At 37.1% G+C, this 25,832-nt stretch overlaps 1 protein-coding gene across 4 annotated transcripts in view; it reads left to right on the forward strand.

Moving 5' to 3' along the window:
- CTNNA2 (catenin alpha 2) overlaps positions 1–25,832 on the forward strand; it is a 478,216-nt gene that overhangs the window by 345,629 nt on the left and 106,755 nt on the right. For all 4 annotated transcript variants that reach the window (XM_066995540.1, XM_066995543.1, XM_066995541.1 and 1 more), the window contains exon 8: positions 16,051–16,131. In XM_066995540.1, the coding sequence (XP_066851641.1) occupies positions 16,051–16,131 (81 nt within the window). The remainder of the gene's footprint in view (positions 1–16,050; positions 16,132–25,832) is intronic.

Below are 25,832 nucleotides of genomic sequence, written 5' to 3' on the forward strand. Positions count from 1 at the left end.
AGCTGTAATGCTAATATTTTATTTTCAAGTGTGTGGTTCTGCACTTTCAACAGTCTTGGCATATGAATCCCAGTGGCAGAAAAATAAGATATTTAAAATACTGTCTAATATTGGGTATCGACCTTCTTAGCTCTGAAAATATTAAATAAGCCAGTCAAGAAATCGTGGTTATTTATTTATTTATTTATTTATTTTGATTGTATAAAGATAGGATATAGTGGATTTGAATAATAAAAGCACCACATAGACACACACAAAGGCATAAATATATGCTATCCATCTTTCTTTTTTGTCTTGATAAAATTTGAAGTCATTTGGAATACTGGAAATAGCTTTCTGAGGCAAGAACTTGTTCTTCTGCATCTTGCTGTAGTTTGTTTCTTACACCAAATAAATAATTAAATAAATAAATAAAAATGTTTTGGAGAACAGAATGATAATGGACATAGAGAATTTTACTAGGAGAGACTATTTGTCATAGAAAACTGGTCTGAAATTCATCAGTCAAAAGGAATGCTGGCATAGACAGTCATTCTGTTAGCTCTTTTTTTTTTTTTTAATAAACACTCAAAATGTTCTATTCTTTATCTATATCAGGTGATGGATAGACATCTTTTATGTTGATTTAGAAAATTACAAAATGAAATTTCATCTCTGAGGTTGCAAATGCCCATTATTATGTGCACACAGTTATGTATTTGTCAGATTAAATAAATAAAATAAATACACAGAAAGAATCACAGAATCACAGAATTGAAGGGGTTGGAAGGGACCTCGACAGATCACCGGGTCCAACCCCCCAAAGAAGCCCATGAAATATTAATTTGGTAAATACAGTTCCTTTTTTTTTTTTTTTTTTCAGCTGTGTGATACGAGTGAAAGAGGCTCACCAGAAATGTTTCTAAGTACATTGCATGTTTGCGATGGACTTGAGGTTGTCCACTTCCAGTCTTGTCCATGCAGATCACGGGTACAACCATCATTGAATGTACATGTTGACCAAAATGATCATCCTGATGTAGTACCGTTGCCTTTGCCTATTTTTTCTACTTTATGGAGAAGTTTCCATAATAACTTGGCATTGACCATTGCTAAATTCAAAGGACAGAGTAACCCCACCTTATAATTACCTTTTTGAAAGTATGGTTGTATTGAAGCCCTGCAATGAAATTATTGTTTAGTATCCGCTCCCCTCCTTGATGTGTAACACTTCCTGATCCCAGAGAATGAGCTATTAATATATAGATATTTCAGCAGAGAAGAGCTCACTTGATATATTTAGAGGCTTGCTCTGCATCATTACAGAGTGCTTTGCAACACTGACTTGTTAAACATTTTCCTGTAGCCAACCCTAGTCAACCCATCTGTGTTATGTGAAATTCTTCTGAAGGTCAAACCTCAAAGATGGTTTCAGGACTGAGGCAAAAATGAGTTTACACTTTGTAGATACTCTTTTTCTTTTTTTTTTTTCCTCTCTCTTATGAGCAGGTCACTAAATGGTTGTGTGTGTTTAGAGGTCATGCCCTCACAAAGTATTATTCTATATCCATATGATATTTAATCTGAGAAAATACCCCTTTCTGATCTCTTTGTACTGAAGCTCTTACGTATATGAACAAAAACAAGCGCCTATATTGTGTGTTGTTGAAAGGGATTATCAAACAGAATATCCTGAATTGGAAGGGACCCACCAGGATCATCGAGCCCAACTCCTGGCTCCCCGCAAGACCACCCAAAAATCAGACCATGTGTCTGAGAGCGTTGTCCAAATGCTTCTTGAACTCCAGCAGCTCAGTGCTGTGACCACTGCCCTGGGGAGCCTGTCCCAGTGCCCGACCACCTCTGGGTGCAGAACCTTTTCCCAACACCCAGCCTGACCCTCCCCTGTCCCAGCTCCATGCCGTTCCCTCGGGTCCTGTCCCTGTCCCCAGAGAGCAGAGCTCAGCGCCTGCCCCTCCGCTCCCCTCGTGAGGGAGCTGCAGGCCGCCATGAGGCCTCCCCTCGGCCTGCTCTGCTCTGGGCCGAACAAACCCAGGGACCTTGCGCACAGTGCTCGAGGTGAAGTCACACCAACACAAAGTAGAACAGGAATGATGAATGAAAAACAAGAAATAATGAAAACTATTTTCTCCAAATTGTGCTTGTCAGCTGTTAAATACAAACTAGTGCCCTCTTAATCACTCTCTGCTACCTCTTGTTTTTGATCTGGGGCTGAATTTCACATGTACTCTGCATAAAAGTTTTGATGTAGATATAGTTATCCTTTAAAAGGACAGCAGTACTTTAGCCACTTAGTATACAACTAATTACAACCAATTTGTGTCACCTTTTAGTTGCTGTTGTTGTTGCTGGTGTTTTTTTTCTATTCTTATAGGGTTTTCTGCTTTCTTCTCCTCAGTCCGTGCAATTTTTAAAATGTTATGAGGAAAAAAAAAAAAAAAAGGCAGGGAAAAAAGATTTTTTTTTTCCTTGTTGTTGAAATAGCCTCTAGTTATGCATCTAGGTATTAGTTAGTTGCAAGAATCCCCTCTGTTCTCTTAGAATCATCATAATCATAATTTCCTAGCTGATACTTTGATCATAACTTTTCTGTTAAAATGGCCTCCTTTTTCCTCTAGCTTTCAAGGCTAAGCAATGGGTATGCAGTGTGACATGCCTGCAAGACATACGTAAAAGTGAGCCATGTTCTGCATTGTTTAAAAAAAAAAAATCCTAACTGTGGTGCATCCCTTAACGCTCCCAGAAGTCCTCATCTCCAAGATCATGTCTGCATCATACATACCTTAAATTGGGAGTGTCATACACACCTTAAATAGGGAGTGTCAACTGAATATGCTTAGAATATATAGAATGAGCATCTCCTGAGGTTTCTTGACTCTCCAGAAAATTCTTCCATAAACATTAAATGCAGTACAAATAGTGGAGTACAGCATAGGTTCACAAGTTGAGTCTTTACACTTCACTCCTACATAAAAGATCATTAGTAAAACAAAGTTTTCATTCCAGTGCTTGCTTCTGCATGATAAAGGAAAAAAAAAAAAAAAAAGACTGTTCATTATATACTAGAGAGGTAATATGCATCATGGCACTACTTTAAGATGAGATACTTCCTACCCATTTCACACTTTAGAAATAATTACTTAACACAGTGCAGCCCATTTTATTCACAGTAACTTTTTCTCAGTAATTTACTTAGTAGTTTTGAAGTAAAAAGCATCATGCAGCGTGGAAAGCCACAGAGCTTCTCCTGCCGGGCTTTAGTTTATTTTCTAAAATTTCTTCAGGCATTTGATCATCATGGAATTGACTCACCCTTAACGCTAATTGCCATACTAAAGAAAATTTCACTAAAATATAATCTATTAGAAACAGAGTTAGACTGTGAAACTGAGCTAAAGTCTAGTTCCCAATGACTGGATTCAGTTGCTTTCTTCTTGGGGTACATCATAAGCATTTGTAACATGCAGAATCACTGTAATTGTTCTTGTTTTCTCGAAATCATAGATTTTAAAGAAAATGTTTATTCAACTATAATGTTGTAAGAAATGCCAATGGAATTATAAGGTATTTCACAAAGAATAGAGAAATAAATAGGGAGTGTGGAATGCTTTGTTGTATTACAAATGAAATTGCAAAGCTGAAATAGGAAATGATTAAAATACTACTATTTAAAATAGTTGATATCCTTATACATTAAAAAGAGGTTTAATTTTGAACATCACAGCTATTTAGGAGATAAAGAAGAAAAAAAAACAGAGGTAAAGGTCAGTTGTCACTTCTATCACTTGCAATTAGTTCCTAAATGCATCTGTCATTAAGAGGTACTCTAATCAGCTGTAGATGTCTGTAGATAACTTTTGAGAGCATTTGCAAGTCTTGGTGCAAGTCATGCACTGTTCCCCAGTAAAAAACCTCCTGCAATGAATAACTCCAGATCAGTAGCTCACCTCAAAAACCATTGCTAATTGATAATGCAGGCAGATCCATGACAATTTACAAATTTAAATTCTACAGACTTTCAACCCGTTTGAAAATGTACACATCTGTCTCATTGGATGGATTTGCAAAGGCATCTAAATAACTTAGAAAGGTATAAATAACTTTGGGGCTGGTAACCTAAATCCGAGTGCATTTTAATGTTCTTTGGACAGCTAGTTTCCCTTTGGCACCTTCGAAGGCTCATTCAGTTTCATTTATGAACATCAGAATGGAGGTGATGCCAGTTAGCATCTATTTCAACGTTATTTCAGGTCTTGCACTAGAACCACAGGTTTCAGTCTGTTGCAATTTCATTTAACATTCTTTAAAATTTTTTACACTTCATTTCCTACAAGAAGACTTTGTGGCAACCTACCAAAGGAACTATCTTGCTTTTAACCCCTTCTGTTATATTTTGGGTATTTTAGCTGTTCCATAAAATGAAGAGGTATCAAGCAATTTTTAAAAATAGGATTAACTTTATTTTTTAATTATTATTATTTTCAGATGCTAGACAGGGTGTAAATTGTACAGTGGTTTTGCATTTTGCATATTCCTATACACTCTACCATTTCCATTAGCTATAAGATGGGCTGCAATGCCACTTAGCTTAGAAGTTTCAATGTCATCGTTATCAACACTGCAGAGTGAACTTGTCCTATTGCACATTCACAGAAATAACTCTTTCTGGAGGCATGAGGACGTGAAGAGCTAGTCATTCAATTACCCTATAGGCCAGGCAGGGATGGTCAAATTAATTACTGTCTCATGAACATAAAAGATAAGGGCCAAATCCAAAGAAAGGCCTCAGAGTGTATGAGCTGGGAATTACAACATGACCATTTTAAGTGTTTTTTAACACACTCACCAGGACCTGGGGTGTATTTTCCAACTGTTGAAAAAACTAAATTTGTTTCAATCCAGAAGATTGGAAGGACAAGTCTTTTTCTGACACAGGGCTTGTGCTCGTGCTTTATCCTGAAGACATGTATGGATAGTTATTATTTTGAAAAGACTAAGTGAGGTTCGTGTGTATCCAAATCACATAGTCATCATTCTGCCTCTTATATTTTATTTAATAGTGAAGTATCACTATCAATATCAGGAAATTAGAGGATTAGGCCTGATTCCCTGTTTGGGGGATTCACAAATCCTTTTGCAATTCTGGGCAAGGTGTATATTTTCACCTGTGCTGCTGAAACTAAGATATGTTGCCGCTTAGTGTAGAAGGGTCGGAGGGACTCCAAGAACCAGAGGCCATTCCGGCATTGCTGAGGACTTAAGACAAAGCTTCAGGGGCAGGCTTGTTTTGTTCATTCTTGTGCACCCACCGGTCTTGCATCCCCACCTTTGGGGAAGAACAGGATGAGTCCCTTCTCTTTCCTGCATCCATTTCATCCATTTAATCTAAGTCACCCATCTGATAATTCCAAAAGTGCAGTTTACATTCAGAGGAAATTTGGAGTAGTTATGAATAGTGAATGTTTCAATCTTTTAATGGAAATAATGTATAAATTCCTGCTGACTTGAGAGGGAGCACAGAGAGGCTTTGGAGAGGCTTTGTAAATGCACCAGTTACCATTTCAGTAAAAGTCTTTACATTTATGCATTTATTTATTTTTTTCTAAGAACAAAACAAGTGCTGAAAAAAATCTGAAATCTAAAAGGAGAAATAAGGACTCTAACAACTTGAGAGATTTAAAACATTATTATATAAGTAACTAGTTTGTAGTAGCATTTACAATAGTGTTGTTTGGTGTTTTTTTTTTCTTTTTCTGTAAAAAAAAGTTTAAGAAAGAGTGTTGATGAAAATGTTACAGGGTTATTTTCGGCAGTCTTTTGCTTCAGATATCCCACATGGACGTTTTGTTATTTTGTGCTGGCTTTTACACTAATGCCCTGTAATTGTGTTTCACTTCCTCTGATTAAGCTGACAAGTAATTTGAATGGATATCACTTAGCACATTGATCTGAGGAGGTGACAGGAATAGACCACAGTTTTGCACTGTAAAAATAGAAGGAGCTGGTCCATTGTTCTTGCTTGCTTTTGAATGTCTCTGTTTGGAGTTTAAACAGATCCCATTTATCTATTTATTTATGTTGTATGTTTTATTTCATCACCAGCGTCTGATGCTTGTGGTGTCCTAGAAAGGAACATGTGGGCACAAAGAAGCCAGTACTCAAGTTGACGAAATAATTGCTGTAATGAGAACTGAGTTATTTTCTTTCCCAGGCTTTCCTCTATCTCCATTCATTCAAAACAATAGCTGAAGTTACAGTATGTGTCCAATTAAATCTCCTGCTCACTGTTTCCTTGCAGGTGAGGTTTTGCTGGAGGTGTGCCTGGTGAAAAGCCTTGCTGCCAGACACACAAGCCACTGCCATCAGATGTCTGACACACGCAATAACCTGGTATTGTGCAGGCTGCGTGGTACCCTGCCAAGCAGGGTGTCCGAGCAGGAAAGAAGCAGTGGTTACAATGGCTGCGAGAAACATCAGCCCAAATCATTTCAAATATTGTTTTGGTGGAGACTGTCATTGAAAGCATTCAGAACTGGTTGGCAGATAAAGAGGAAAAAAAGCTGAGTGGTCTGAAAGGAACTCAATGATAAGGGAAAAGAAAGTAGTAATGAATTCAAAAAAAAAAAAGCATTTAAATCTCTTATATGTACAAATATTGAGTTTTTTCTCACTTAGCATTGACTTTCAGCTGCGTACATTGATGAACACACTTTCGATAGGATATAATCAAGACCTCATTTCCTTGTGGATCACCCAAGGAATGCAAGCATGATGCAATTATGAAGAAGGAAATGCAGACATGATATCAAATACACATCTATTAGATAGTGACAGACACAACCAAGTAGATGAAATCCTATATTTCTGTGATAATTGAAGCTCAAAGAGTGGTAGGTAAAGTCAGGACAATTCTGTGCCTCATACAGACAGGTCAGATTTGGGGGTTTTGAACTCTAAGGCTATGTAATACCTAGTTATATGCCATTAGCAAAAGGTATGGATCTAAATATAAAAACATAGTCGAAACTTCAGTATGTTCATTAAAAAAATGATTCATTAAAAAAATGATGTTCATTAAAAAAAAAAGGCAACATTTCTGAACACCTCTAAACTCTTTGACGTATTTCCAACAGTCACTTAATTTCTCAGAGATGTCTAAAATGTTTCTCTGCTGAAAAAATGCATCTGTGCACACTACATAAGCCAATGTTATGGTAAAATATTGTCATCAAATGAAAATTTTTCTTTTAATGCTCAAAGAAACAAAAAAGTTTCTGTGAACTGGAGAAATTAAATTATGTGGTTGTCAGCATAAGAGGGAGACCTGGAAAATACTACAAAATTTTCAAGGAATGCTTAGGTGTCTCAGGAAGTCCTACATTTAATTCAGTGAATAACACTCGTCCCTGTGATGCACAATATATCCTTTAATTTAAAACAAGCTAGGAAGGGAGTGATTTCTACTGAATGAGACATAAAACTGAGACCAGTGGTGATAACAAACATAAGTATCACTTCTATTAAGAGTGCTAACAAGTATTTCCACTAATCCGTAACAGAAATGCGACAAAGATTTTTTCAGTAAATTTTCTGAGTTTAGGTGCATGTAGTATTGTTCATTACGTGTTGTAAGATATCCTGAAGATTTCTACTGCTTATCTTTTCTTAGTTGCCGTGCATTACTTAAACTTTTAAACAGATAAATTTTTAATGGAAAATAAGGTAGAAAACTTCATTAATAGTTGTTTTGTTGTTGTTGTGGTGGTGGTGGTGGGTTTTTTTTTAATGACTTAGTGACATTAACTAGGATGCTTATAATAACAGACTTTTCTCAGAGCTTGTAAAGTTGGTAAATTTTGTCACTTACATATTTACATATTTCTTCGTTATGAACTTCCATATCTGAAGGGAAAGAAAAAATGCGTACTACCACCTTCTCCTCCAGTTATTTTAGATTAAGAGAAGCCGTCCAGAAGTAATTTAAAAGCAGATTGCAATTTACAGCTGGAAAGCAGTTGGTAGTTAAATGAGGAGTTTGTAGTGGACCCTTTGCAAGTGGATGTCTGTGAAGAAATTAGAATAATTTGGAATTCTGGAGTAAACAGTTCTGACCTTCTAAATGGAAGCATCTGCAAGATTACATTTTAACTGACGGCTGGGGAGATTCTCAGCTGGTGTAAATTAGTGTGATTCCATTGGAGCTGATCGTTTTATAACAGTTTACACCAACCAAATTTCTGTCCTCAGAAATTCTATTTTTCTATATGCATTTATCTGTAACGGCATCAATTTGTGTACAGACATCTTACGAATGGAAATATGCAGTTTATTCTATGACAAACCTAATGTTTTCCTCTTTGAGTCCTCTGAGTAAGCATTGCGAAGGAAAAGATGCTCTTTAACTAAAAGAAATGTGCTGCAGATCAGTATTCGGATGCATAATGTTATAAAGTCAACTCCCTCCCAAACAGGAAGGAATGAGAGGAAGTTCTCAGGGACATTAGGACAGAAACCTGGATCAGATTTTCTAATTTCACATTTTCTGGAGAAATCAGCCACAGGTGCTCTTTGAAAGGAACCAGATCATGTTTATATGCCTGCCATCTTTGGCTGGGCTATTAGGGGAAGAGGCTAGTGTCTGTGTTGTGGTGAGTGGTGCTGTGGGGCAAAGCAGTGGAACATAGGGCAGGTGATGCTGTAGCCCTTTAGAGCACTTCTAGTACAACTGGACAAGATAGAGGGATGGTTTTGGTTACCTCTGTTTTAAACTTAGAGTTCAAAATTCCTGTTTAACTTCCACAGCGTTTTTTTCCCATCATCAAATCAATATTTTTTTTTAATGCACCTGAAATCAATGTGATTTGTATGTGCCTTATAATTTAGAAATATCCCACTGGTTGCCTTTTCTGCATTTTTTGGATACCACAGTATGCTATAAAATCCTCTTTTGGCTAGTAGCTAGAAGAAAAGGGACTCTATGCTCACCACAGTTATCTTGGAAACTCTAGTTCAGAAATGCACAGAAATAGAAAAACATTCAATGTATATCTAAAAATGAAAAAGAAGCCTTGCTGCCTTCACTCTTAAGAATGGCAAAGGTTGCATTTTAGGCAAACTCTGGTATCATTATAAATATAAATTCTTTAAGCAGTTCTTTTTTAAGGAAGCTTAATTTCCAGTATATGGTTAGGGGTAAATATCAATTAATGATAACAGCTGTTACTTGAAAACTAGTATGATCAAGCCCTAATCCTAACTGGTCTTTTAAATCAAACTGCTGTCGTTGATAATCTTTCTAAAAATCCTTGGCTGTTGCTGTAAAGCAAGAAATAGTTACAATGGTGAATGGTACAAAAAAAAAAACAATAGCCACAAAGCAAACACATTAAAAGAATGCAAGTTCTCCCTCTCGTGAGAGGATAAAAGAGCAAACCACGCACGGCTGATATTAACCACACCGCTTAATTCACCAGCTCCTCCCTCAAGGGCATTCGGCTGTTGTGGTGATGTGGACTGCATTAAAATGTGGATAAAATAGAGAGTTTTCTTCACCCTTTTCCATAGTCAGTTCTCATTATTTCTTTAGTTTGTTGCATGTTCAGTTCTAATTGTGTGCAAATCTAGATAAAACTTGTTTGGGTCCAGGCCAAGGACAAGATTTGCGCACCTGAGATACCGCGATGGTACCCAGCTCATGGTTCATTTATGTTCTGTTGCCTTTATTTACTGCCTGGGACTGCAAGGATGCAGCTTGCCCGGTTTTCTGCATAGTTGTGATTATTTATGCTACGCTGGAACCAATTACACTCACTGTGATCTAGTCACAATTTTACAAGGTAATTAAAAACTGCTGAAAGCAATTGTTTCATTTAGGAAGAACTTCTTGTCCGTAACTTACATTTATGAGCAGGTTATTTAATGAGTGTCATTCTAGAACTGAGTAGTACTATGGAAGTGCCCTGAAGAAAGTGTGTAATTCAGTTTTTTATTGCAGACTGGCAAGATAATATACGTAGTGGGATCTTTTTGTCTTGTCCTTTCTCTGTGGTGTCCAAACCTTTCTCCTTTGCAACTGCTGCTGCATAAACAATAGTCAAAAGACCTGAGTTGAAGGATTTCTAAGCAACCTTTTCTGCCCTCACTTATGCAGAATTCTCCTTTGTTTCCTCAAGGAAAAAAAAAAAATGATTAAGAAGAAGAGGAAACAAACAAAATCATTCCATGTGAGGTGATTCTTTAGCAAAAACTGAATATAGAAAGCAGATGATTGCAGAAGGTACAATCTTGTTACTTCGAATAAATTCTAAAGAGAAAAAAACATCATTTACAGGTATAAACATAAAGAATGGATGAAATTACTGAGCCGAGCAGAACAGTAATTGACATTCACACCATGTTCCTAAGAGCTTTGCTCACCTTACCAATGTGAAATATATATATATATATATATATATTCTAAGATGTCTTGTTCAGCTCATCCATAGGGGGACCACACAACTTTTCTAAAATATGTTTTCCTGACCCATCTCCCTAGCTAATAGCTAAGGTTTTCAGCTTCCAGTGAAATTTAGCCTCTACTCAATTCTACTAGGATATATGGGTTAGCCTTTTCCTGACCTGGAATTAGTCTTCTTAACCTGTCAGAAGGAGACTATGTATTGGTGTGTTTAAACCCAGCTTTCTGCTTAAAAGCACTGAGGCAGCTTACGTCTGATGTTCAAAATGTTTTTCCTCTTAGTAGTAAGCTTCTCTTCATCACTTTTAAAAGGGCTATTGAACATGAGCATAGTTTTTAAAGAGTGATGTTGTTCAACATTTAAAATAAAATATTAGGACAGATATACTTTTGAGCAGCAGTTTACACCTTAATAAAACATTGTGATATTGAAGTTTTGAATAAACTGTAAATAATGGAACCATCTACCTAGGGGATGATGAAAATATAAGAGTATATCAAGGTTTGGTAGCTTTTGGATCAATAGATAATCTTTCCAGCTGTCTCCTAGAGGCTAAATTGCTCGATAAATGGCAATGAGGGTGTCTTGGATATGCAACATGCAATATGTTAGGAGACCGAGTTCTCCCAGGTGTTTGGGCTTACATCTAAAGCAGCAGAGAAGACAGGGGAATGTGTGAAAACAGTAGTCCTAAAACTTCTTACACCACTTTAGGCTTCTATTATTAATAATATTTGTGATAAATAGAAACACTGAGCTTCTAGACTAGGCACTTTAAAGGAATAATTTCTTTGGTAGCTCTCTCTAATGTACCTTACTTGGTAGTCATGCACATTGTTTTTGTATCTGTGATATTACATTGTAGGCTTGCAATCGCTGCACTTTTTGTGTATTTGGTAGTACTCCATCCCCATCTTTAATAGGTTACTATTGCCAGCCATGTTCATCTGTCATTGATTGTAAAAACAAAAATCATAATGTGCTCAAAGTAATGGGCTTGCATCTCACATGAGCGCGTGCATCATGTGTGATGATGCAGACTTTGTCTGCATGTAAGCATATTTATTGCCATAATATTTACGCCTTCTTTATAATAGTAACGGTAGCAGCAATCTTATCTGGTTCACATGCTGAAATGACAGCTTTATAATTTCCCTTTTGGGGTTATTTGGAATTAGTCAAAGCTGACAACACAGTTCCAGTCTAAAACATCCTCTTCCAAGGTTGTCTGTGTGTCATCCAAAATGCACTATGGCTCTAGGCTGGTTGGCCTCACTGTCTGTGTCTTGATTCTGTGATACTCTCTAGGTCTGGAAAACAGCATCCGTCGAAGTACCTCATGCTGATCAAAAGAGTTCTGTAATGAGCAAGTCTTGGGAAATAAATGGCCTTAATAGTTGTGAAAATATTTTGGGAGATTTTTATTTTATTCCAACAGTGTAAACTGTGAAAAGCTTATGAAAAGAAGAAAATGAGGGAGGTAAAAAAGCTCTTTTTCAAAACAAAAACTGTGCTATATCCTAAGAGAGATCTTTCTAGCAGATGCTGAAAATTCTTTCTGTAATTAAGGTGTTTTTTTTTTATTATTATTAATATTTTGTTATTTCCCTTTCTAACTTAATGGCGTTGGAGTTCCCTATCTAAATAAGCACTCGCCATAATACTATGAAGTTTTAACTGTAGGGCTTTTTAATCTTTGTTTAATATACGGAAAATAATGAATTTACTCTATGTTTGTTTTATTGTTCAAGAAATATATTCGACAGTGGTTGTGACTGTAGGCATTTACTAAAGCAAAATGACAATAACTAGATTTCTCCAGGTAGTGGAGAAAGTTGGAGGTGTTCGAAATGTTGAAAATGGGGAAAAATTATTCAGCATCTTAAGGCTAGCTTAAAATGCTTGAAAAATATATTCAGGGGGATGAATCTTATATTGTCTGATCTGGGAAAGGGACTGCGGGAGAACTGCAATGCAATGTCCATTTGTGTCCTGGCACAGCCCCTGGTCAGAAGCCCGTGGAAGTCAGCTCCTCCTGAGAAACTGGACACGAATCAAGCAGGCAGGGAAAAGCTGTAAGGATGGGAGTGACACGGATTGAAAGAATCATTTGAAAACCTCTTAAGTAGAAACAGTATCTGAATACTGCTAATGGTCACTAGATATCAGGGACTTTTATTAATATATGCTCCTATAACAAAGTTATTATTTCATCATGAATAGAGGTAATTCTGTCCACAGGAACTCTGAATACTGATGTTTTGGCATTCCAAGGATTCTAGGCATTTCTCTTCATTCTCCTTTTAACCCAACGCCAGGAGCAGTTTTTACATCCTTTTTATCCCATTTCCAAAGTGTCTTTCTTCCCTTCGCAGAAAAAGATTAATAGAGAAATGCTATAAGGCTCAATACCAAGCTTTACATGTTTTTTTCAGAAACACAGGAAACTGCTCAGTTCCTTTCTATCCCTTCTAGGAATGGAGGCCAAAAATTTATCAGAGAGCAACATTAATATAACAGTATTTAAGGACTTAGATAAATAAACTTTAATAAACTTATATTTTCAGCACAGAGCAGATGGTGTTTGACAGACCCGCCTGAAGCTATGTAACATCACATGCCATGCTATTTATTTTACAATAATGTGATTTACTAAACAAATTTTTCCTCCTTTGAAATTGTACTGTGAAGAAGGGCTTTTCTACCCAAATTTAAAGGCAGCAGCCATTTCTTAAGTAACAGGTGAAGAGCACTTAAAATTCCTGGATAGGGAAAAACTGTCCTCTTATATGTGAACAAAATATTGCGATGGAGAGAGCTAAACTGGATCTCTGTCCACACGGTTTGGTGGCCTGTTTTCCAGCACAGCTTGGTTCATGCCGTTTAGCATTTCAGACAGCGTGTAGGCATGATTCGGGCAATTGCACAGAGCAAGGACGTTTTCAGTGAGCAATAGAGATGAGGCTTTTCTCTGTTTTGAAGGGAGAAGGGGCTGGCCAGATGGATATTGCCAGTTTGTGTTGTGTGGCCTACGGGTCACAGAAGGGCTCCCAGTTGTCTTGTATATCTCAATAGGATGTACCTTAAGGGCCACTGTTTATTTAATTTAAAACTAGAGTAAAAAGTTACAAGATAAATTTGAAACAAGGTTCAGGAGAGGTGTTAGGTGTAGACTACCATGGGCCTACCCTCACGGGTTAGTCCATGTGAATTGGTAGAAAGAGCAATACGAAATACCCAAGTTAGGAGCATAAATCCCAAACTTTTAGGTCAATCAGAAAAATTCTGCTTTCCTCCAGTGACCGTTTAGGGAATGTCAGGAGCCCTTGCTCCTAAACCGTGCAGTTTATCAGGTGCCTAATTTATTCCGTGTCACTGTATCCCCTAGCTGACTACCCTGCAACAAGTCCCAAGCTCCTTTTCAGGACAGTTTTATGACCCCTTAAATTAGTGCCAAGCATTAAGTGCTTGATTTCACATGTCAGTGGTGAATGCAGGATACATCTGTCCTGCACGAGATCACTGAAGAAGAATTGCTAACTTGTTTGAGAGCTGTAAAATACCATCCCAATGTAGCCTTAAGTGTTATGGTGTTTGCTTTTTCATTATTCCCATTGCATTAATACTCACTGCAGTTTGCACCATTTTTCAAATTATTCTTGGATTTCTTAAAAGAAGAAGAAAAAAAAAAAAAAGGAAGAAGGATATCATTACCACAGCAAAAAATATATATTAAAGCATTTTGTGTGGCTACATATCCTTCAAAGTCAATGGTACAAATCTTAAACAATGAGAAGGAATAGAAGAATTTAAATGATACTGAAGGAATTTAATTATTTGAGTAGGAAAATAATGCATCCCAAAACACTGATGTCACCAAGGACACTTGGTGCAGCTAGTAGATAGCACACGGATGGAGTAATTGACAATTTTCTTGGAATGTATCTTTGTAGTCTAATAGACCAGCAACCTGGCTGAGACCAGCTCATCTCGCAGTCCCTGTTGTGCCATTGCAGAAGTTAGGAGAGGCTTCCTACACCAAACTTATCTGAGCACGTGTGCCTCATTTTTACTGTGAAATTCAGCTTTAAAAACTATACGTTGTGAGCACTTCTGACAGTTGCCATCTTGGATAAAATATCTGGGGTTGAATTCAGGACATCTGGAACTAAAAGCATGTTCCATGATGGCTTAGGCTATGGAGCCATAGTTCTTTAGCCAGAGACTAGCAGAACTCAAAGGATGAACGCAAGAAAAGTGGGATAAAAATATCAGCAGGTTACACAGATGCCTCCTCTTGTATGATAGCAAATGCTCTCCCTGTCTGTTTTCTACTGTTCGTGTGATTAGCTCCAGAATTTGTAATGGGTTCGTTTTAGAAACCTATGAGGTAAATTTATATTTTGTATGAAATTCTGGTGGCACTTGAGATTGTTATGTTTGAATTTCTAAATGAAACGAGGAGACGGGTTTTACAGATTTCTAAATGATCATAAAGGCATTGGCCCCGTATCATAATTAGAATTACAGACAATAATAGAAAGCAGGCGTTCCCTCAAATGAATGCTTAAAGCAGAAGACTGGAGCACAGGCCACTTGCCAATGTGGCCATGGAGAGCTGATAACACAGAGCTTTACATTTGAGAGATCATTATTGAAAGGGTATGTTTAATCCCCATCCCACCCCAAAAGTGACTTCTCAATAGGTCCCAGAAACATATGCTATTAGGCTCAGTTGGAAATAGAAAATCGCTCTTAATCATATGCAAGGAACAATTCTAAATAGGAGAATTTGAAAACAGCATTGGGAATGAAAGAGTCCAGCCAGAAAGAATGGAAGATCATTTTGATTCTTGATGAAAAGCTATCAGAGGTCAATGTGGTAAGGGATGTGACAAATCTTTAGAGAGGCAGTCTTCTCTTGAAAGGTAATGCAGCTGACAAAGTCACTTAATGCTTTTTGTACCACGGAACCTAAAAGAATGTATTTTTTTTCAGTGGTTATGAGCCACAGAAAGCTTCCCCCTCCCACCCTCCCCCTCCCCCTTTTTAATCTTTGTGAGGATTTTTGCTTTGAGACTTCCTGCAGGAAAGTGTTTTAAGTGGAAGTCTTCTTTATACTGCACCTAATGTCTGCCAGTATGATTCCTGTTACAGGCGTAAGGACCATTTTCCTTCTGTCCTCAAGCTGTGTTGCTGCTTATTATCATGTTTAACATTCCCAGTGCCTGGCAGGATAGAGATTAGAAGCTCTTAATATTCGCTTTATAGTGAAAGGTCTTGCCAGATTTTTGGAGCATGGGCTATAATATATGCACATAATTTATTGTTGGAAAAGTTCTGAACTCTCCAGTGAGTCACCTTAATCTTTCTTCTTATCATTTTAGGTTTGTTTTAAAAAAATCTGCCATGCTCCCCCCTACACACACACACGCATAAACATATTAAAAATATTGCATTGGAAATAACAACTTGATGGAAGCAAACAAAAAGGCATGCATAGATTTCCTTTGACAAATTTGAACTGTTTAAAGATTAAAAAAATATATTTGTGGACTGCTTTTCTCTAACTCCAATATTTCATTCTTAACAGACTGGACGGAAGGAGAAGGGGGACCCACTCAACATTGCTATTGACAAGATGACCAAGAAAACACGAGATCTTCGAAGACAGGTAATTTATAATTTTCGTAATGCTTCTTGAATTTCCAAGGAATTCATTGCTTTTCAACTTCAGGCTGATTTTGCCACTTGGAGAAGCGTAAAGAATTTGTGGCCTTATTTAGATATGTCGCTACATTGCACTTGACATTAAACAAAGTACTAGTATTTCCTTAGCCAAAAAAAAAAGGGAGACTGGAACGTATTCCAAATTTAACACCCAATGGTCTTAATATGTGGGAGGGTAGGCAGATTGGCCAGACCTTCACTGCCTTTGCAGCCCAGAATCCCCAGTCATAAAAACAGTGGCATATGTACTTATTTGTATTTATATGAATACTCTCAATGAAATAACAAGAATAATTAGCGGAATATGAAAATGCTTGTAAGAACAAAATATTTTCAAAAACTTCCAAACTACCACATTAAATGAAGATCTTATGAAGACAGGGAGAAGGCTGATACATAACTGTTATGCATAGTTTACAATTTTCTTATAGTACTTTTAGCTTTAAAGTTGGTAATAAGACTGGAAGATTTGTCTTGAGACAAGTCTTGAGGTGGAGAAGAAGGGAGACTGGAAAACCAAAAAAAAAAAAAAAAAAGAAACACTCTATGAGTTTCTCTTTACATTTTCAAATTGAAAAGTTGGGAGGGACTGCATCTTTTTACCTCTTTTTTCTACTTTTGAAAAGATCCCAACTCTGCATTTTCTGTTAAAAAATTACTACCTGACCAATCAAACCTTGACCCTATATAAATGATCTAAAATCTACAACTCTGCAAGACAAGTAAGGACTTAAATGTACCTTCAGATACCTATTTGCAACCCAATAGTTCCAGAAAGACACATTTTAAAAACAATGCTCTTCTTTTTTCAACTCTTCCTGAAGTATCAGCAAATGTGTTTTGAGGATAGTATTCTCAGAGCTTATTTCTCTAAATAATAAAAATTTTGCAATGGACTTACAGACAATATGAATCATCTACTCCCTTCTATAAAGCCTAGCATCACATCTGTTGTTCAGCTAATGACAGAAGAAAGATCTCCACTGTTCTGACCTCCAAATTTGTGTGATCCTAGGTTCTGCAGTGGAGTTTGTACCATGTGTTGCCTCCCACCTCTGTTCTTATTGCTTAAAGGAAGTAGCAGACTAACACGAGTTACTGTTCTGTGTGAGGTTCTCAGCAGTTGCCTGAATTACTCATCTCTAAAGCCAAATTTACTCTGAAACGTGATTAAAAAATGGCACCTTTCTCAATAAACTCTCTGTTTCTCATGTATATTCAGCCCTATGGGTGTTGAATTCAATCACAAAAAAGTTGAAACTCTGTATGTGGGTAAAGTGAAGCACATACATAAATAGATTCCTGCATAGATATGAAGCTTTTAATATAGTTTCTGGTATTTATGACTGTTAATCACATAGGTATAATGTTTATTAAATTGTGGCAATTGCTAGTAAAGATCAGATCCTAACTGCGCTACGTGTTACTTAAGCATGCAGGAAGACGAAGTCTCTGCTTTCAACAATGTATATTCAGACTATGAATCAGTGTACTTTAGAATCATAATCTAGATTCTGCTTCATCCTATGCATAATCAAGAGGATGAAATGTGCGTATGTCTACCCAGACCTGCCTATACATCCCCTGCTAAATTTCACAATATGTGGCTGTCACTGAGGGCTTAGTTTAATGGCTGGGGAGAAAGGATCAAAGATTATGAAGAAATGAACCACAGCTGAGATTGCAGTGTTACACTCTTTCAGTCTTTCAATTTTGGGCTTAATCATGGAAGAGACAACCAACTTTGAATACTCAGGGGCGACCTTATCGCTCTCTACAGTTACCTTAAAGGAGGCTGTAGGGAGGTGGGGGTTGGTCTGTTCTCCTACGTGCCTGGTGACAGGACGAGGGGGAATGGGCGAAAGTTGCGACAGGGGAGTTTTAGGTTGGATGTTAGGAAGAACTTCTTTACCGAAAGGGTTATTAAGCATTTGAATGGGCTGCCCAGGGAGGTGGTGGAGTCACCATCCCTGGAGGTCTTTAAAAGACGTTTAGATGTAGAGCTTAGCGATATGGTTTAGTGGAGTACTTAGTGTTAGGTCGGAGGTTGGACTCGATGATCTTGAGGTCTCTTCCAACCTAGAAATCTGTGATACTGTGATACTGTGATACTATAAAGTCTTTTGTTTTTAATTAATACATTTTAAAGCAGCCTTGTTGATCAGATTTATGAAACTTACCACCATAAAATTGGACAATCTACAAAATATGTTTTGGTAGTGATGAAGGTATATATATTTCATTTGGTATTGAGGTTCCCTTGCTAGGCTTCAGTAGTCAACTATCCAAGACTGATTTTTCTTTCTCTCCCCATGTTACTTAGCTCTTTATTTCTGAGATTTTATTTCATTATCTACATAAAATGCAGCTATATGAAATTATTGTGATTGGGACACATAGCGCTAAAATTCCATCTCACAATTTACAGACATATCAATATTTCCCATTCTGATGGAATTACAACTTTATCTCATCATTTAAACTTGCCTGGACAATGGAAAAATATTATGGAGATCTAATTATATGTCTTAATATAAACTGCCAGTAAGAACATCAACCTAAGTCAGACTGAGCAAGTTCTTGGAAGCAGACAAGTCTCACCAGGCCATAGCTTACTGCTGCCATTGCCTACTTTATTTTGAACAATTTGGAAAAAGCACAGAGTTCTGTGTATGATAACAAGTTGTGCCAGTTGGCAGGATTTTAGATCTTTTTTTTCTTTTTTTTTTTTCCCGGTACACTAGTCTGTTGTAAAAAAAAACTAATGCAAAACCTAAAAGTTGAACAAAAACATCCTGCACTGTGTGGTACAGCAAGCTAGACTGGTGACAGCAGCAGGGTACTTGTTGATGTCAGTTATTTTGTGTGTTTATTTTATCCCCTTATGGAAAAAAAATACTGACTCCATACTAATATTAATACTAACCCCTTAAATACTACAGTTAATTGTAAAGCAGCATGCACACTCTTTTTCAAGCACTGCAGCACTGCGGTGACATTGAAGCAGAGATAAGCAGGAAGGACACACCAAAGAATTTGGCTAAGACACAAACCGGATGCATAGCGAGGACCAACATGGTCTATAGATCATCTGGAGATGTATGAGCAAGGCGCCAGCTGTTCTGCTGTCACCACCACTGGTGTCCCACCTGTTAGTGCTGCTGCCTCCTGCCCTGCTGCTGTCATCTCTTTCTACGTGCCCTGTTGCAGTTCATCAGCTGAGCTTGTTCAATCTGTGTTTGCCAGTCAGTTTCCCCACAAGGTATAATAACCAAAACCATTAGTTTTCTCTTAAAGAGCAGATATCCGTACTGCTGTTAATTCTAACAGTGCAGCCTGTCTACAGTATTCTATACAATAGATTGAAATCAAATAATTCCTCGTTTTTGTCCATTCAAGCCAGACTAATACTTCATCTGCCTCCAAGAGGAGGGAATTGTAGAGAGAAGGGAAGAGTTTTTACCAGCAATTCTCAGCTTAACTGGAAGTGTTGCTCTCATGCAGCTGTTAAGGGCAATTCATCAATTTCCTGTAGCCTTAGTTTTATATTATTACTAAAGTTAGTTACAAATACTTTATGAAATAAATATTCAACAGAAAAAAATATCTTTCTTTAAAGCTCATATGATTTTATGAGTTGAAAATACTGTTGAAAAAACACATTTGGATTTCTTCCAATAGTTTCAAATTTTCATTTTGGAAGGTAGTAGATTACTTTAGCTTTTCATTAAAAATATGAATATATAAAAAATATCGAAAGTAAAATTGTAAACAAGATTTAAAAAATTTCAAGAAAGTTTTCAATTGTTTTAAGTTTTTTTGATCATTTAGCATTTTGAAATTTCCAGGTTTCATTCCAAAGTAGAACAAAGAAAAAAATAGTGTTAGAGTAGGACTTCTGGTTCCTGTTGCAGTTTTAGGCAACAAACTTTTATAATAAAACATATGAATAAGAATTTTGAAGCGGAAAGTTCAGAAATGACTACATTTTGATGAATTCATTTGGTACTTTGAATATTTAGACTGATGTCCTGTGCTTTTGTTTTAATGTAGTAGATATCTAAAAGAAATTAATACTATTGTTTAATACCTGTGTGAGCAGTATCAAAAGGTAGATGTTACCACCCGATAAGTGATATAAGGATATGCATTCTTGGGAGCAGTCCTGTTCCTGTTGGGCTATCGTACCGCACAGCACCACAAAAACAAATAAATAAACAAAAATTGAGTAATATCAACATCCTATTAGTAGTTGCATACAAGTAGTAACTAGAACAGTGATTTTATATATGAAAAGATTTCATTATTTCTTGAAATACCCATGCTTGTTTTCATGGTTGTGTGAATTCTTGGAAGCAGACAAGTCTCACCAGCACATAGCTTACTGCTGCTGTTCTTCACACTCCTCTCTGAAGCAAAACATTCCAATTTAGCATTTCTTTTTAGCAAAAATTTCTTCTTCTCAGATTGTCTTTTCCAGACAACATCCTGCAAGCCTCTGAGGAATACATATTTTGTAGACACAGGACTGAAAACAAAATTGAGAACAACTGAATTAATGAAGACTTGTTTTCTGTACAATTGTGTTGTCAGTATTGGTCTTCCTGCAAATAGAATCTCAGGTCTTCCCTTATGATCTCTGATTTTCGTATTTTTTTTTATCTTCTCATATCCATCCCTCTCCTCTCTGCTGCTGTCTCTTCTACAGTAGCTCCATTGTTACTCTGGGCTGGCAGGTAAAATGCAGGAAGGACTGATGCTGATCCTGGCACCCGCTGTGCCGACAGGCCAGCTGGTACCTGTGGGGTGGCTGACCAGCTGGCATCTGTTTTGGTACACTGGCCAGCCAGCTACCGACTTCACATTACAAATTTCCCTACACAATTGGTCATTTAGATTAATTGGGCTATGCTGTGCTCTTATGTACACCGTTGTAAGATACTTGGTGGACTACAGACACAGTATTCATTAGGTATCAGTCATAGTCTCCAGTATACTTCCCTTCAACTGCACAACTACAGTTAATATACTCCTTAACTTTTAGTCCTTGACAGCGTTGTTTCAGTAGCTATACTAGGCTACAAGTCAAACTTTTAAAAGAGTGAAGGAAGATGAGGAAAACACCTCCTGTAATTTATTCATGCAAACTTGGTAAAAGGTCTTGAAGAGAACTTCTTGATCATACTCAGTTTTTATTCACTTTGTAGGTCTCTGAAAGTACTCAGAGTTTTGTGTACTTTCTTCAATATGAGTTACAACAATTTGAATTAGATAACAGGCTTCATAATGTGCTTAGCAGTATTTGTCATATCTTTTTTTTTTCTTCTAGCTCTTGAGAGGCAGCCTGTCTCCATTTGCTGTTTATGTTGGTCTTTTCCACTTAAATTCAGTTGTATCACTACTGTTTATGAATGCTATTAGTGGTTAAAAAAATAAAATTGTTTAGTACTTTGGAACCTGCCAAAAATTGATGTAGACTCCAGAGAGGCTCTCAGAATAAAAAACATGAGTATTAGCTCATGCAATTAGACTAAAGGGACACCTAAAACTGAAAAACCATGTTCTGTTGGAACAGGTTTTATCGCATCTAACCCATACAATGTCGTGAATAGACACTTATATAATGTTTTCAGTCTGTGGACTTAAATTTCTCTCTATCTTCAAGTACTTGCTTCTTTACAGTGAGTAAAAACTATGAAGAAAACACAGGACCCCCTCCAAAAGTGGAAATTGTATCATCATCATTTTACTGACAAGCTGCTGTCTCACAAACTGGATGACTTGTCACGTGCTGAAGGGAGGGCCAGCTGCACCTAAAAATGAAATCTTGCTGTCCTGAATCATGATTTACTGATTTAAGTTATTTATCTATCCTCTCCCCCTTCTAAAATGCTCTACGAAGACAAGCAAGAGTTACTGTCCAATCTTCAGAAGAATAATGTGAAACACAGAAAAGTTAAGATGCTTCCGAAGGTGAAGCTGCCTCAATTTAGATATTCTATTGTATCAGCTTTAAAGGCAGACAGCGTCTATACATTAAGATAAAGCCCAAGGGAAGTGTGAGTGCTTAGGAAGCAAAACAAAACTAGGAGCTTCAGAAGAACAGTGAACCCAGTTCTGATCAAATTTATTAGATAACCAATTCCTTTCAGCTTGTTTCAGGAGCTAAGCAGCACACACAAATAAATAAAAATTCGAATTGGGAGAAAAAAAAAAGCAACCTGAAACCCCTGAGGGTTCATAGCAACTGGTGTCAAGTATGGGAACTGGGTGATCATACAAGCAAGATGGCTTTCCTTAAGTCTTTTATACAATCAACTGGGAGAATTCACCTTCAGAGAGTGGTTTGGAGGGCTTTAAGGATGTACTTTGGAAAAGCTCGTTTTTTTTTCATATACAGGGAGTTGTGAGAAAACTGCTTCCTAATTTACACACCCCAAAGACAGGAGCCTAAAGGTAGGTTGTGTAGGTAATCCTTTGACTTCCACGCTGTAGAGCCAGTCAACACTGCAGCAATAGGCTTGTATCTGGGAGGGCTGGAGAGGTGAGTTCTCTTATTACCATAAAAGTAGGTTTTGTGTGTCCTTTGTTGCAGACAAGAGGGCACCGTTTAAGGTTATAAATCCTGAAGGTGGCTCTATTAATTCATATAATTTAAGGAGAGTTAAAAACAGAGAGAGAGGGTCATGGACCTTACCTAGCTCATGTAGCACAGTGAGAATTTTTTAAGAGAGTTTATACAGAGTTATGAAGATGCAAAACGTCATGCAAGTGTGAAGTAGCAGCAGAATATCCAAGAGGGTTGTAACTTCAAATTTAGTCTCACATGAATATTTACTAAAGATTTATTTTGTGAAGACAAAGTTGAAGCAAGGTCATACTTAAATAGACGATCCACAGGAGTCTTGCTAAGTTTGTGCTATATTACCAAAGATGAGGTATGGGTTGTTCCCAAGGGAATGTGGAGCGTGATTGGTGATATTGCCTCATTCTGTCGCATGAAAATGCTCCTTGACAAAATGTTGGCATTTTTTTAAGGTGAGCCAGCCATAAGTCAGTCTGAATGTCTTTGAACCTAAGGCCACCTGCAACATCAGCCCTTGCTCATTAGAAACTCATCACCTGTTCCTTGTTGCTTAATAGGTTATGTTTTCACCTGCAGTGACTTTAGTGCTCTTGATTATGGAAATCTGGAAGCTGTCTTTCTGAAAGCCGTCTATCAAATGCTAATACAGATTTATTTCTGTGCCAGCGCTACGTTTAGTGCTTGTATTCATTTAATGTGGGTGCGCTGCATTGCGTGTATGTCAGTACATTTTTACTGTGTTTCCCTGTCAGCTTGTACAAAGGTATTAGACAGCAATCTTGTGTAATGCTGTGTTGTACAGCAGAGATAGTAATGCTCCATTTGATAAAGTCCTCTGCTCTTTCAGCTTCCACTGAATTTATAGCCAATCCTTAAAGCAATAGAAATAGTCAAAACCTCTGAATTTCACCAGCTTGGACTGAAAGCCCACTGGCATGCTGTTAAATACTGCATCCTTGGTTTGTCTGCTCCTATGTGATAGACTCACTGGTGTATTTACTTTCAGAAAGGACTTTTAGGAAAAAAAATCTGATATAAAAAATTATAGGCAATGAACTATCAATCACGATTTTTGACTTGAACTTATTTGAATGTACGCATTTTTGTCTCCCTCAAAATCTATTTCTTCTAGATGTTTATCCCTGTGACATTGAGGTTTTTATGGTGCTCTGAAGTGCTTCAGAGGAAATGGAGGGTGTTTTAATACTGCTGATTTACTCTTTCAGGTCTGCAGTAATTTCCTTACAGCCTAATTGTAAGGCTGAGTTTAATTTACTCTACACATAATGTTTACTGATGCACATATGGTGCCATATTTCAGGAAACTATACCCATATCAGGTAGTTTTGTGCAAGGCTACAGTGTGTAATATTTCCATCAAATGAAGAAAACTTTCATCTACAACATAATACTTGTGATGGATTATTTTTGTCTGGCAAAATCCAAAGAATGTGGTACCTATAGCTGTTCTTGCTTTCTGTAATAGGGTCTGATTTATTTTTTTCCCCTCTAACTGAGTGATGTTGCCAGTACAAAGAGTTGTCTTTCAAAGTGGCTGATAAAGAATTACGAGCCAAAATTCAGTGACAAAATATATTGTGTATGAGTAGATCACGGCACATAGTTCATCTATTATTCCATAAATAATGAGTCTTCCTAAAAACTCACATACTTCAAGAGATCTTTGTAGTCAGTCCAGGAACTTTAGAAGCTACCTACCCCAGTAATCACTGCAGAGAAACAAGTACGGCGTATTTCATTAAAAGAAGTTTTAAAAACACTTATAAATGTGAGAGATGCTCAACAGAAGTGTATAATGTTGCTTCATCCCCCCCCCCCCCCAAAAAAAAAAAAATCAGAGAAGATTGTATTGATGATAGTTTTATATAAAAGCTTAAACTGTTTTGCGATGTCAGCCAGAGAATGACCTGTAGTCACATCAGCTAACAAAACTCAGAGAAGCTTGTGTTCATAAAGATAGCTTCAAATTTTGATGTCCATTATCAGTAATGCAGTAGCAGGAGGAAGGGAGTGGTATAAATGGAGTGAAAAACATAGTCCCTTTCCAAAGACTTTTAAAACTCTGTCCTTTTAATGGATTTATGAGCAATGGTAAGGAGTATGTGGAATTTAATTTCCAAATGGGATTACGATGTTTCAGTTGCTTCTTAATTGACATTTTGTTCAGTAACATCATTTCTTAAGCATTTTAAAGCGTCTTTAGTGTTGCTTGCTACTATACAAATAGAAATACTAGAAGCTGTGTTTTCAGTTTCTGCTTTGTAGAAATTACCACAAGGAAATTACAGAAACAAACCAAAACAAGCAAACAGGAAAAACAAAACAAAACAAAAAAAAACAGGCTGTGATCCCCTGCAATAAGAGCTTTTTTAGAAAGGGCTGGATGGTAATTGGCAGTATCAAATGTCAATCATCTCTGCCCATAAGGTGGGATCAGTTTGTGAATTTGAGTGACTCTTGGGAAGGATGATGGGAAATCCATTTTTCAGAACAGTCAATCTTTTTTCAGCCATTACCTGCAGCTCCAGTAGACAGGTCTAGCAAAGTCAGTGGTCATAATCTCTCACTAGCTAAATTTCTAGTTCTTATTGAAGCTAGTGATATATAATGTTTAGTATGGCACCCTGTTTGTTCACCAGCAGTAGACTACAGGAATGCAAGTGTGACACATGTAATGCTTACTTTTTGCCCTTTAAAGCTTGTTAGATTTGACTGCTTCTGAGTGAAGTTACTACGTATGCTTATCATGGCAAGGATTAACTTCACAAAGAGTTTTTGTAGACAAATCCCTTCCCATTTGTGACTAAATAGCTATTTCACTCCCCTGGATTATTTTGATTTCACTGATGTACATGCACACACAAAATAAGTAAATAAATAAAGCTGTGAAATCAATGGGGAATAAGTATTGAAGTACTTCGTAATTGAGTTCCGTTGTTCTGGCCATGTGCTATACTAAGAATTCCTTTGTAGTGACCAATGACTAGGAGGAACTTTTTCTTTTCTGTCCTGCTCTTTCAAATTTCTGCTCAAAGCTA

This window comes from Anser cygnoides, chromosome 4, assembly GCF_040182565.1.
Source record: "Anser cygnoides isolate HZ-2024a breed goose chromosome 4, Taihu_goose_T2T_genome, whole genome shotgun sequence".
In the NCBI taxonomy this organism is placed as follows: Eukaryota; Metazoa; Chordata; class Aves; order Anseriformes; family Anatidae; genus Anser; species Anser cygnoides.